At 46.1% G+C, this 13849-nt stretch overlaps 1 protein-coding gene across 2 annotated transcripts in view; it reads left to right on the forward strand.

Moving 5' to 3' along the window:
* Positions 1 to 2280: 2280 nt before the first annotated feature.
* Positions 2281 to 13849, forward strand: part of TRAF3IP2 (TRAF3 interacting protein 2) — a 43121-nt gene continuing 31552 nt past the window's right edge. Inside the window, exon 1 of one of the 2 annotated variants that reach the window (XM_070449947.1) lies at positions 2281 to 2688. In XM_070449947.1, coding sequence (XP_070306048.1) covers positions 2423 to 2688 — 266 coding nt within the window. In that variant the 5' untranslated portion in view covers positions 2281 to 2422. The remainder of the gene's footprint in view (positions 2689 to 13849) is intronic. The other variant, XM_020890390.2, reaches the window with a different exon arrangement.

Genomic DNA, 13849 nt, shown 5'->3' on the forward strand with positions numbered 1-13849 from the left:
AGAACCTATCCTGCCTCCTGGACCAGAACAAGAGGGCTGGTCTGCCTCCTGAGTACTCTGCCTACTGTGTATATAGCAGCCGGCATCACATAGACACAGCACCATGGTAACTGGCAGTCTCAGATCCATCCTTTTATTACTTACCCTTTTATCCCCCCTCTCTTAAATTGTCAAGAGTTGTGCAAAGAAAGCAAGTTCTGTGTGCTCCACCCAAGCACATAGGAAGAGCAGACTTTCGCAGGGCGACCAAGGAAGGGGAGGTAACATCCACCTATTGGAAGTGAGACAGTTCTGGAATTCTCCTCCACAGACTAGCTGTGTGACCTTAGAAGTGACCCTGTCTCGAGCTCCAGATTCCTTCAAGGTAAACTGGGAAGGACAGGAGTAAACTCATCTCCAAGACTTTTTGGAGGATTAAATACACTAACAAGTACTGTATGGTAGTTCCTGGGTGAAGAGTTCCTTTTCTGTGGGGACAGCCAAACGGCTGTATCAGCCCCGGAACACCAGCGGGGTCTCCTGGGGGGATGGAGGTGTTCATTTCCCAGGCGCTCCCTGACATTTCGCCTGTCATCCATATTTGACTAACTGCCGCAGGCATGTTCAGACAGAAGTTTCCAGCGTGCAGGACCTCATCTGTAAACAGTTTACATCCTCAGGCTGCTTTTCAGTGGGGCCCCCGCAACGGCTCCTAAGTAGGAACCATGAACTCCGTCCTCAAGTGCTGCTGTTCTGCTCAGGATAAACTGAGCCAGAGGAAGGCTCAGCTACCAGCAGTTATGAGCAGCACTGCAGTGCTTGGTATCTCCCCGAAGGGCCCTTAGGCTCACATCTGGGGAAACAGTTGGTGGGAGAACTAGAAAAAAAGATCCCTCTTGTTCTTCCTGATGGGCTGTATTCCAAAGGCAGTGGTTGACAGGAGCATCTTCTGGGCTTTTCCCAATCCATTTAAAGGCATCTAAAAGAAATGAAAATTGTCTTCACCCCACCCTTTCTTTGCTCTCCCTCTTTCTTTTCTTCTCTTTTTGTCGCTCTTTTCTATTCTCATCCCCTAATAGGGATAGCTTTTTCAAAGTATCCTGGTACCAACAGCTCCATACAAAGAAGTGCTATTTTCCCCTAAACTAAAAAAGCCTATTATAATAATAATTTTGAGGCAGAAAACTCAAGGCCAAGGTAATAAGTGCACTTTTTAAATCTTTTTTTTTTTTAATGAATGATATACTACACACTTGTGGGGAAAAGAATCCAATATAGGTATGTGGGTGTTTGTGTGCTCGGTCTTGTCCGACTCTTTGCAACTCCATGGACTGTAGCCTACCAGGCTCCTCTGTCCATGGAATTTTCCAGGCAAGAATACTGGAGTGGGCTGCTGTTTCCTCTTCCAGTGGCTCTTCCCTACCCAGGGATCGAAACTGCAACTCTAGTGTCGCCTTCATCTCAGCTTTTTTACCATCTTTTTTTTTTTAACCACTTTTTTTTTTAAACCACTTTTTTACCACTGAGCCACCAGGGAAGCCCCCAATATATATGTACAGTATATATATTTTATGCAATGAATAGGATAAAAGCCTTCCATTCTCACCCATTCCCTCCACCCTCTTCCCTGGAGGTGATCACTACTTAGTAGTTTGATATGCATTCTTCCAGACATTGCTGTCATTTTTTGGTCATTTGGCAGTTATGTCATGCTTGCCTACTATGTTCTGGGCACAGTGATAAGTGTTAGAAACAACAGTGAATAAATGTATATAGATACACATACATGTATTTATCTGTCATATCTATTGGCAAAAATGGGCTGACCCTCAGGACTCGCCCGGCAGGCAGAGCGGCAGGAGCAGAGTACACCTGCCCACACCCAGCTGGCCAATGGTAACTGAGTTCACACGCTGGCCACCGCAGCTCCCATTACAGCCTGCTGTCCTGGTCATCCTGTTTCTAGTGTCTCCTTCGGCAATAAATTCTGTAGGCACCGATAAAACAAGAAGGAAAGATGAAGAAATAAACTTGAGGACATGAAAAATGCAGCCAGACGAAGACTGGCTGTGTGTGTGTGTGTGGTTTATTTTTTTCTTAAAAATAGTCACTTCTTCGTGCCTGTGGATGGGGTAAGGAATGTGTGTGTTGGGGTGGGGGTGGGGAATGGGCAGTGAGTCCTCCCTTTGTGATTAAGAGCAGTAAATGCAGTTAGAGACAGTAAGAAGTTTTGCTCCATACTCCTCCCCACAATCTGCCCCACCCCAGTTTCCTGCTCTGGAGCTGCTAATGAATAACCCATCTTACCACCCCTCCCAGGGCACCGTCTCAGGCCTGGGTGCTTCGACAACCCTGAGGTTCAGGGGACATTCCTCAGCAGTTACTTAGCTGGGTGATGGGAAAAAAAAATGCAGCCTAATTGGCTAGTGGCCTTTTCTAGTGAATGAAGGTTTCTGTTTTAAGAAGTAAAGTGACTTCTCAGCGGCTGTTGATTCACTGCCCACAGGGAGATTTTGAGCAGAGGCTTCCTAGCCTCGGTAGAAATTTGCATACAGCTTCCACTTCCTGTTTCAGAGCCTGTTCCACGGCTTACCTGGGCCGGGAGAGGGTGGAGGGAGGCCTGGAGCGGCCCAAGGTAGAGTGGCCCGGAGAAGGAGAGAGAGCGCGTGACCACCCGTGGCCGGCCTGTCTGTCCTTGGCGGCTCTAAGGTAAGTGGTTCAGTTGTCACCTGACTGACCTTACTTCTTAACTCCTGATCCATTTTCCGAAACACTGTTTTCTCCTTTCCTGAAAGTGCCGTCTCTCTTTCCTCCGCCTGCCTCTCCCCACCTTTCATTTGTTGGTTCGTGTACGGAGAGACAGCTCCGGCTGAGAACATGACAGCTACGTGTCGGCCGCGAGACAGGGCCAGTGGTTTAGTATTTCAGACGGGAGAGCGAAGATTAACTCTTTGAGGAATAGACACACACACACAAACACACCCCTGTGTTTGAGGACTTTTAGTGTCCCCACAAGTCTTGATGAAGAAGACAAGCCCCCCCCCCCTCACCCCGCTTCTCCAGGGAGGGAGCCGGGGAAGGCAAAAATGAAGACTTTGGATTCCAGCCCCGGGACGGATGCGTCAGTGGCAGAGGTGGAAGGAGATCTCCCGAGTTTTCTTGATCCCTCTTTCACTGAGGGGGAAAAAAACCAACACCCTGTTCTTGAGCCAGGAAGTCCAGCCCTGTTCCGTGCTGGCTGTGGCTCTGCCAGCCCCTCTGCCCCAGCCCTCCACACTCCCACACCACCCAGGCATTTGCTGGCACAGATAGCAGGCCTGAGCCTTTAGGAAAAACAAGGAGAGAAGTGCTATTATTTTCTCTTAGAAGCTTATCGAGCTTCATGTGACTGTCAAGTTCAAGGTGGTCTCTTAGTATAGGGGGATATTTTTCAATGAACAGGAAAATAAGTAATAAAAACAGAGAACCTGAAACTTGGTTTCAGATTCTCCCTTCTCTGCTTGCTGACTCTGTGACTTAGGCAATTTACTTTTTTTTTTTTCCATGAGCCTGGATTTCTTCATCAATAAAATGTGGGTGGGGGTGGTGAGCTAAGAAGATTATGTTGAAATTCACTTCTAAGAAAATAAGGTGAGGGTGATGAGGATCCCAGAGGGGCAGCCATAGTGGGTGGTCTTAGAGGATATGTGTTTTGTTTACTGATGATTCAAATGTATTAATCTTACCTCTCCTACTAGATAGTCCCTGGAGGAAAAGGGCTTAATCCTTCTTTACCCGCTAGCACTCAGAATACTATCAAACACTTCGGGGGCGTTCAGGTTTCTTCCACATAAACTGATCTGATTCATTTCACTCATCTATAAAAGGTGAAGCCTTAGTCTGGGTGAAAGGCTGCGTGGCTAGGGGAGGGTACTAGGCAGCCACATGGGTCTGTGGGAGAGCTGCCTGGAATTTAGGTATTGTTTTTGACTCTAGTTAAATAGGAGAACACAGGGAGTTTCTTGAATTAGTTTCTGTCCCATTTGGGTTACCCAGGAAGACATGGCCTGTGCACTTGCCCAGAGTCCAGGCAGCACCAGAAAGCTGGCACACAGGCCTGGCTCCAGAAGGCTGTGTTACTGACTTAGCTGGAGCTGGAAATGACTCCTTGGCTAGACCAGTCACTTTGTGTGGGGCCTTTAATGGGAGGTGAAAGGAAGCTGTGAAGCACATCCTGATACCATGTAAGGGTGATGACTAGGATCCGACACATTATTAGAGGGTGGACACCCAGAATTCTTAACCTTTTCCAAACCACTACGTTGTTTTAAAAAAGAAAAAAAATCATTGTTTCTTTTGAGCTCATTCTGTCCCTCCATATAGTTCACACGGGCCCTGGTTGAGTGGGATGGGCTGACTCAGGGCTTTTGGTATTGCTCAGCTGTTTCTGTGGAATATGAAGGCCCTGGTAGGGTCCTCATCATGCTTTCAGATGACTCTCTCTCATCCTGGGATGAGAGGACAGGAATTTCAAGATGTTTCACCTGTGACGCGTTACTGATTTTTATTTTCAAATAACATGCACCATTATCTGAAATCAAGCCAGCTGTAGTTTGCTGCCAGCCAAGCTTTGACCCAGAAAGACCACCCACAGACATTCTTCATCTTGTGTCATTTGTAATGGAACAGCCTCTGCTTTGCTCAGTGCTTGGGGAGGGCTGACTAAGCGTGAAGTCTGGGCGTGTTTGGGAGAAGACTGTTAACTCAGGGATACCTCACTTTGGGGGGGTTCAAAGATGGAATATATTTAAGCCTGCTCAAAATTAAGGAGCTAGTGACTTTCAAATGCTCTGAAAATAAGGAGAAGGCAGTCATAGCTGCAGAAATTCAGAATCATAGTTGCAGGCACTCAGAAAGATCGGCTATGCGGGTAGTTTGCCTAAATTAAATCTATGTTTTGAAGAGTTGAAATCTCAGAAATATCCTGAATTCGAATCATTTTTCCACGACAGACAATTTTTGATTAGTCTTTCAAAACACATATGAATTGCAGGCAACTGCTGCATGGGAAAAAAAAAGAGCACACAGATGAGGCATATTAAACTTTAAATTCCTTTCAGATCCAACGAGATGACCCCTAATGTTTGATCATATTTCCTTATCAAAACAACCCTGCAGTCCTTCCGTGAGAAAGTATCGGAGGATTAGAGTCAAGCAGCTCTCCCCCGGGCCTCTTCTGTTTCTTCTAGTGCATTGTCACCGAGGTATTTTTAGTTCATGAAGCCCAGGCTGTCCTTCTCCCTCAGACATTTGACATTCTTTGCGTCTCTTGCCCAGCAGGCCTCCTACTCACCCACATGTGTGTTGATGCCTGAGAGTTAAGCTTGCTCTGTACCTCTGTGCATGTGTGTTTGTGTGTGTGTGTGTATACACAGAACTTCCTGGAGACTTGAAGCTTTAAAGTGGCTGAGGGAGGAAGGTGAGCTTTCATCCCGCTCGTGACCTGCAAAGCTATGCCAGTCTGGAGTGATTTCCTGATAAGGCAGCTGAGATCAAGTCGTTTGGGACTGACGGGAGCCCCCAGCCCGCGTGACCCCCTTCCTTCACCCTGAAGACCCAGACTGGCTGAGGTCTGGGCAGCTACTTCAGTGATGATGGGAACTTGGCTTTTCCCACCTCACTGTTTCCTGCACTAAGGGTTCCAGTGTTTTTCCTTCTTCCTCTCCCAGGCCGGGTTCCCAGGTCTCCCTCCCACCACCCTTCCTCCTCTGTGCTGTTGGCCCAGACTCTTCTGGGCTCAGCAGCTCCCCTCCAACACTCTTGCCTTTTACCTGCACTCATTCTCTCCCACCCCTTCCAACTGCCCCTTGTCTTACCCAGCAACATGTCAAAATCATGATTTAAGTGAGCCTCTGTCCTCCACCAATAAAGGACAAATTTTTTTAGCTTTTCCTTCAAAGTTTCTCACTCTTCTGGCTTCTCTTCCATTTTCCTTTCCTTCTTTCCATCCCTTCTTCTCCCTCTCTGGATTTTTTCCTTTCTGCCCCTTCTCCTTCATTCTGGGGTCTGGACTGAATTAAGAATCACAAATGTGTGTTTAGAGAAACCTTATCTGAAACAAACAAACAAAAGAACCCATGGGCTGGTTTGAGGTTGTTCTGGAAACGGTTTTTACCAGCTTCCAGCACGGTGGAGCCAGTCCATTCCCATTAGCCCCGTCAGCCAGTTGAGCAGCTCAGAGGAGTTCCAGAGCGAACTTCTAATCAGGTCGGGTCACGCTGCTCTGCCTTCAGCATGCTGTGAGCTGTACTGTGCAAGACACGAACAAGGGCCAGTAAAGGTTCCCTCATCTCCAGGGCTCACCACTGCTTCCAGTCCTCTGGCAAACCAAGTGGAAGAACTTCTCTGTCTGGGAAATTCTGCAAGTAAACCTGGAAATATTTACTCACTGGAATTTGAACCTGAGCCATACAGTTCACTCAAAACCAACTTCCACTAAGCCAACTAACATTGGGAAAGTTTGCATGCATTTGGGTAGTAAATGAAGAATGTTAATGAGTTTAAAGTTTTGTTGTTGTTGTTTTTTAATCCAGAACTTTCAGACACTTACGGAAAAAAAATGACTCCCTGGAGAATGAAGTAAGACCTTGAGAATCTGTGATAGCAAAGATCTGATCCAAATTGGATCTGAGGCTCTTCCTAGCTGTAAATTTATATATGTATTAATATATCCCCCCAAAATATTCATGCTGTGTGTCTCTAAGGCCCTTCAACCCTATGGTTGACCCAAAGAATGCTTAAAGAAAAAAATCCAAGCAGTTGGTAACAGCAAGACTTGATCATTTAGGGGCTAGTAATGTGGTTTATTACCCACTCCAGTACTCTTGCCTGGGAAATCCCATGGACGGAGGAGCCTGGTAGGCTGCAGTCCATGGGGTCGCTAAGAGTCGGACATGACTGAGCGAATTTAATTTCACTTTTTACTTTCATGCATTGGAGGAGGAAATGGCAACCCACTCCAGTGTTCTTGTCTGGAGAATCCCTGGGATGGGGGAGCCTGGTGGGCTGCCGTCTATGGGGTCGCACAGAGTCGGACACGACTGAAGCGACTTAGGAGCAGCAGCAGCAGCAGCAATGCGGTTTATTAATTACTCAGGCTGCTCACTCCTGCCCTTCCTCTGCTTCTTGCTCTGCTATTTGTCTTCTTCCAGGGACATAACACCTTCATTAAATCCCATCCGTCCTTGCCTCAGAGGCGTCCCCTGGAAAATATCCCCTCTCTAGATGCATCGCCATTTATCATCACCCTTTGTTTGTGCTCTGTCAACAAGTTTTCAATTTATTTTGAATTCAGTTTATGATTAAAATTTAATGAGATCCAATCAAGTGCCTTTCTCAAATCAAGATGCCTCGGCAATCTCACCCATATCCTCTATTGTAGTGGCATGAAGGAAAGCCATCACAGGTTTCCAGCCTGGCCATTCTTCATAAAACACAGGTGGCAGGTATCCACGCCCCCTTAGCTTCAAGGTGAATGGTTCTGAAATCTACTTATTCCAGAAACTTCTAAGGTTTACTCAGCTCCTGCCATCCCCTTTCTCTGCTGCCCCCAAAAGCTGCGCAAGTCCATGCTTCCAACCGAGAGGCAAGAGGGTTCAATGCACAGGCTCTGGTGCTGAACTGCCTGGATTTGAACCCTAGCTCTGCTCTTTACAAGTTACTTGACCTCCCTGTGTTTGGTTTCCCCATTGCTAAAATAGGGCTGATGCAGTGCCTACGAATAGGGTGTCTGTGAGGATAAGTTAGTACATCCAAAACGCCTGGAACAATATTTGACCTATAGTAAACATTTGACAAATATTAACAATCTTTGTTAGAAAGGGTTAGCTTTTTAAGTATATCCATTTCATTAAGTTTATATTGATTTACCAGCATAATCTATATCAGAGGTTGATAAACTACAACCCTTGAGCCGAACGTGGCCTATGGTCTATTTCTATACCTGCCTGTTGCTAAGAATTTATATTTTTAAAGGGTTGTGTACAAATAAGCTAACTAAAAAGAAGAGTAGGAGACAGTTTGTGGTCCACAGGGTGTGAACCATTTATTGTCTGGTTCTTTACAGAAAAGGTTTGCAAGTGTCTGATCTATGTGGTTTAATGGAGAGAGTTTGGAAATCTATAGGCTGGAAATGGCTGTGACTTTGAAAAGCTACCTAATGTGCCTAAGGCTCTCTATAGTAGGAATATCACATATCCTTTCTCTGACCCAGCTGTTTCAGGACCACATGAAATGATGTATACCGAATCTGTATACTGAATCTGCTGGAAATACACATGTTGGTTAGAAAGATACAGACTCCATACACTTTGTTGTTGTTCAGTCACTAAGCCGCGTCTCTTTGCAACCCCGTGACTACAGCACGCCAGGTTTATGTAATAGTTTTAGCATCCAAGTATAAAACAAGCAAACATGGTCTAAAAAAACAGTTTCCAAAGCCAACTATTTGTTGTAAAACTAGTAACAAAATAACCTTTGTTTTTGGAGAGCTTGATATGGGCCAGACTCTACAGTCAGCACTTTATTTATACCTTCTTCTTTTATCCTTGCAATACCCTCCTGTGGGGCAAATGCTGTTTTCTCCCCTCCACACACTTTACAGATGAGAAAAATGAGGCCCAGAGAAGTTCAGTAATTTTCTCAAGATCACACATCTAATCATGCCACTTCAGTTCAGTTCAGTTGCTCAGTCGTGTCCGACTCTTTGCGACCCCATGAACCACAGCATGCCAGGCCTCCCTGTCCGTCACCGATTCCTGCAGTTTACCCAAACTCATGTCCATTGAGTCGGTGATGCCATCCAACCATCTCATCCTCTGTTGTGCCCTTCTCCTCCTGCCCTCAATCTTTCCCAGCATCAGGGTCTTTTCAAATGAGTCAGCTCTTCACATAAGGTGGCCAAAGTATTGGAGTTTCAGTTTCAATCATGCCACTAGCAGAGAAGGAATCCAATCATAGGGAGCTTGACTCTAGGGCCTCTACATTTAAGTCCTGCATATTTTCCACATCATAGAAATATGTATTGATTCAGGGTAAGCCTGTCTGGATGGCAGAAGCCGCAGTTAACTGTGAACATGGACATCAGATCTGAATGTGTGTGAGAGAGACATGTGTCCTATGCATAGCAGGGCTAGGGTCTAATCTAACAGACCTGCAGAAAGAGAGGTGGACGTGATGAGAAGAAAAGAAGTTTTGGATGAACTATGACATGAGAAAGGTGGAACTATGAGATCAGACAGATTGATAATTGGACGCAGGATGTGCTGGAGGAAAGAAAGTTTGCTGGGAACAGATCTGAGCAAAGATTTGGAGGCAACGAGAGAGACAGACAGACAGACAGACAGACAGACAGACAGAATGAATGAGAAATTCTGTGAAGGGACACCAGGGAGCATTGCCACAGGGGATGTCAAAGCTGCTGATGTCTTGATAATTATCTGCAAAACTGGGCTACTCAGGAAGGAGAGAATGCAGAAAGGAAGCCAGAAAGACTGGGACAAAAAAACTGAGATATTTGAAGAGAGATGCTGGTCAGAATCTAAGGGCTAGAACCACAGCTCACAGTCCAAAGGGCAGTGAGACTCTAGAGAAGGAAAACTGCTGTTTCTTGAGTCAGATCAGATGAAGAACCAGACTCACGTGCATCACTGGTTCACCTGGTTGTGTGCACCTGGCGGCAGGGAGCAGCTTTCCAGGTGGCACCAGTGATAAAGAACCCACCTGCCAATGCAGGTAGACATAAGGGACTTGGGTTCGATCCCTGGATTGGGAAGATCCCCTGGAGGAGGGCATGGCAACCCACTCCAGTATTCTTGCCTGGAGAATCCCATGGACACAGGAGCCTGATGGGCTACAGTCCATGGGGTCACGAAGAGTCGGACACAACTGAAGCGACTTAGCACGCACGCACGTGGACCTGGGACTAGTTTCCATTCCTAGCTCGTGCCACTCCAGGTCCGCCCATCCCCACTGTGGACAAATGTCTTCACCCTCTGCTGAATGGTCTTTTGTATTTTAAAGAACAGTTTACTCTCTCCTGGGTGGTCTCAGCAGTGCCTCTCTCTCAAAGATTCTTAATCTTTGTGGACATCAGAATCACTGGTGGAGTGTTTCCTTTTCCTTATTTATCTTGTAAGTAAATATACAGGCACTTGGTACAAAACTTAAAAGGTAAAAAATGCTCTGAAAAGCAAGTCTCCCGCCCACCTCCGCTCCCAGTCACCCAATTCCCTTCAAGTAGGCACCCTCTGTTCCAGCTTTCTGACCACCCAGCTTGGGCACAGACAGACTTAGATTGGACAAAGGGTAACATACACTCTACACACTGTTCTGCTCCATCCTTTTTTAACTTCACGATAAATTTTGGAGATAGTTCCAAATCAGCTCACACAGCATTTCCTCAGTCTTTTCAAAATGATGCAGAGTATTCATTGCAAGGCCGGACAACGGTTTTAAAAAAGCAGAAGTTTTTGGGGTGGGTGAGTCGTTTGCAGTCCTTACTGTTACAAACCTTGCTGCATTGCCTACCTTCAGGGCCTCTTTGTTTTTACAAAATAAGTTCATCTCTCTATAGAGGAAATTCTTGGAAATGAAATTACTAGGTCCAAGGACATTAGATTTAAAAGTCCCGATAGTCATGGCCAAATCATACAGATGAGACTTCCCTTGGTAAGATATGAGAGGACCTATTTACCTGTGGGACTTGGTGGTGGTGGTTTAGTTGCTCAGTCCTATCCGACTCTTGCGACCCCATGGACTGTAGCCTGCCAGGCTCCTCGGTCCATGGGATTCTCCAGGCAAGAGTACTGGAGTGGGTTGCCTTTACTTCTCCAACCTGTGGGACTTAGACACAAAAGGGCTCCCTGGCCTTATCTTAGACTCTCAAGGGGTGGGGCCTGGGCATCTGAATTGTGAGCCTCTTAGAAAGTGCTTCTGAGTCAGAAACTCTTCTGAGGTCCCTGGGTGGCCAGCCTCTCCCTTTCGCCATCCATCTGAAGCCATGAGCTAGACTGTCTGTTGGCTGCACCCCCAACAGCCTCAGCCTCTCCCGGCTTTCTGAGCTCAATGTCATGCTGATGAGCTGAGACCATCCAGGGCACAGCCACCAAGGGGGTCAACAGGCCCTAACTGGGAGGTCTTCTGTCCCCCTCGGGGTCAGGGACTTCTCCAGATCATGGCTAGAAAACGGGGCTTTTTTTGCTTAAAGCCAATTTCCACCCTCTGAGGGGGATGGGAACACAGGCTGTGCCAGGGTTACAACCACCTGGATAGCATATAGAAGAGGTCTGGAATAAAACAGGGGAAATGGAAATGGTTAGGAGAGGTGGGGTACTGAGTTAATTTTTTCTAATGTCTAGGTATCTTTTTTATTACAATATTGACATTAAAGACCAAAAAACAAAACTGCCACTTCCGACCCAACCCACTGAGCTGCCCGTGGCCCTCTGATGTGGCGTTGTATTCTCTGTGACACCCTCAGGAGGGTGGTGGGGTTGTTCTGTCAGGTCTGGCTGAGGTCTAAGGCCAGAGAGGCCCTTGTGGTGAGGGCAGGCCTGCCCCACCCACTGCTGAGGATTTAGGAGGAGATCGGGTACTCCATGTCTGAGCAGAGAGAGCAGATGCCCTATCATGCTGTGGGGTAGGCTCACTGTTACTCTGCCAGCAAGGGTTCAGGTCAGCCCCATCGTGGATGGGACCTCTTCAGGCCTGGCCTCAGGGCCTGACACTTAGTGGAGCTTAATACCTATTTCAGAGGAAGAGGTAAGGGTACCCATGTGGTCTAATTTCAAGAACTCTGAGGACTTGGCCCACCAAATCCTCCCCGTCACCCTTCATGGACCTGACTTCCTTACAATCAGGGATCCTTCCAGCTACATGGATCTGTCTGCTCTCTAAAACAGGCACTGATCCTTCATTCATTCAACAAATAGTTATTGAACACCTGCTAGGTACCAGGTATAATTCTAGATGCTGGGAATACAGCTGTGAACAGAAGAGTCAAAAATCACACCCTCATGAAGCTGACATCCTGTGGGGAGAGGAGAGACAATATACAAGGAATATTGTACTAGGTATTAGAATTGATAACATCTCTTTTATAGTATATACAATGGTGACAACTGCTGAGAGAAGGATAAAGCAGGAAAGGGAGATGGAGTGACAGGAGCATGTAAAAATTTTAGAGGGTGACCAGGGAGCCCTCACAGAGAAGGTGAGAGCTGAGTAAAGGTTTAAAAAAGAAAGAAAGAAAACCATGCAGATATGTAGGGGAAGAGTGTTCCAAGAAGAAGAAATGGCAAGTTTCTTCTTGGAAAGAAAAGCTCCTCGATTTGTATTAGTTTGATTTCCTGTACTAGTCATTTTCCTTCAGTTAGATTACAAACCACTTGAAGGTAGGAATGTTTTATGTCACCAGAAATCATTTTGTTTACCTTTTATTAGATACCCTCTTGGACCTCTTGAGTTATGTGTCACTTGTAGGTATCAACTATAAAAGAATTTTAATTGAGCTTATGCTTCAGAAGAGGGGGTCCACAGCACAGTGTCAGACACACTACAGGGTTCAGTAATCATTTGCTGTTTGAATATTTGTAGTAACAAATTTAAAACATCAGGGTTCACTGTGTTTGTTAAAAGTGACTAATACCATAGTTTTCCTAATAGGTTGTTCATTGCCATGCCAGGTTTATTCACTATCATCCAAGGACCCACTTGTTCCTTTTCAGACCAGTTTCAATTCTAGAATACCCTCCCTAGGACACGACCTCAGAATCCCAGTTAAGTGACCACACTCCGGAGATGACCACACTTGTCACCCTTTTTATTAGCTTCCTCCAAGTCCTTGAAATCTCCTCAGCTGGAAGAGAATTTGCAACTTTTTAAATTTAATTTTATAATTTTTAGGGAAGTACTTCTAAGGCATTCACATCTGAAACCCAGGGAGAATATAAACAATTGTACCTGAAGTGTGGAAAATGAAAATGAATCGCATACCAAGAAATAGCCAACAGCATTTAGTTCTTTTGCTGGCTGGTTCTCAGGCAGCTTCTCCACCCTCCCCCTTGTCCTCCTCCCCGACCCCCGTCATTCAGCTGTGGGTCCACAGATGCTTGCTGAAGATTACGTAACATGCAGCCCAGTCCTTTGGAAAATACTTTTGCTTCCTGACCAGCTGAAGAGCATGTTGTATGGCATATCCAGTTTCAGAGCAGTAGAAAAACTGTAAGAAAGAAAGGAAAACAGTGGTGAACATTTTTAAAAACTCAGTAGTTGAAATATGTGTGTTTGGGGTAGGTCTAATCAACTGATATCAGTTGAAAGGCGTGTGTTTTTCCAGGGTCTAATCAGTTTAGGTGATGAGGTCTCTGCAGAGCTATGGGGCAGAACGCACACCCAGACTAGACAGCAACCTAGAAAGCCTGTGGCGAGGAGGGAGGGAGGGCTGGCGGGGACTTGGAGCCTGAGGGAATTTTCTCTTGTGAGAAAGTGGTACAAAGCTTGTTTGGAGCAGATGGGTAAGTCTGATACCAAGTGAGGGTCAGAGAAGTGTTAGCGGACATTCATTTGGCAGGGAGTGCAAGAAAAACTGGGGCTTTCCTGATGGGTCAAGCAGTAAAGGATCTGCCTGCAATGCAGGAGACTCAGGTTCAATCCCTGGTCCAGGAAGGTCCCCTGCAGAAGGAAATGGCAACTCACTCCAGTATTTTTGCCTGAGAAATCCCATGGACAGAGGAGTCTGATGGGCTACAGTCCATACAGTCACAAAAGAGTCAGACACAACTGAACACACATGGCAAACTGACATCTCTTTTTATAGGTCACGAAGAAAAAT

This window comes from Odocoileus virginianus, chromosome 19 (assembly GCF_023699985.2).
Source record: "Odocoileus virginianus isolate 20LAN1187 ecotype Illinois chromosome 19, Ovbor_1.2, whole genome shotgun sequence".
NCBI lineage: Eukaryota > Metazoa > Chordata > Mammalia > Artiodactyla > Cervidae > Odocoileus > Odocoileus virginianus.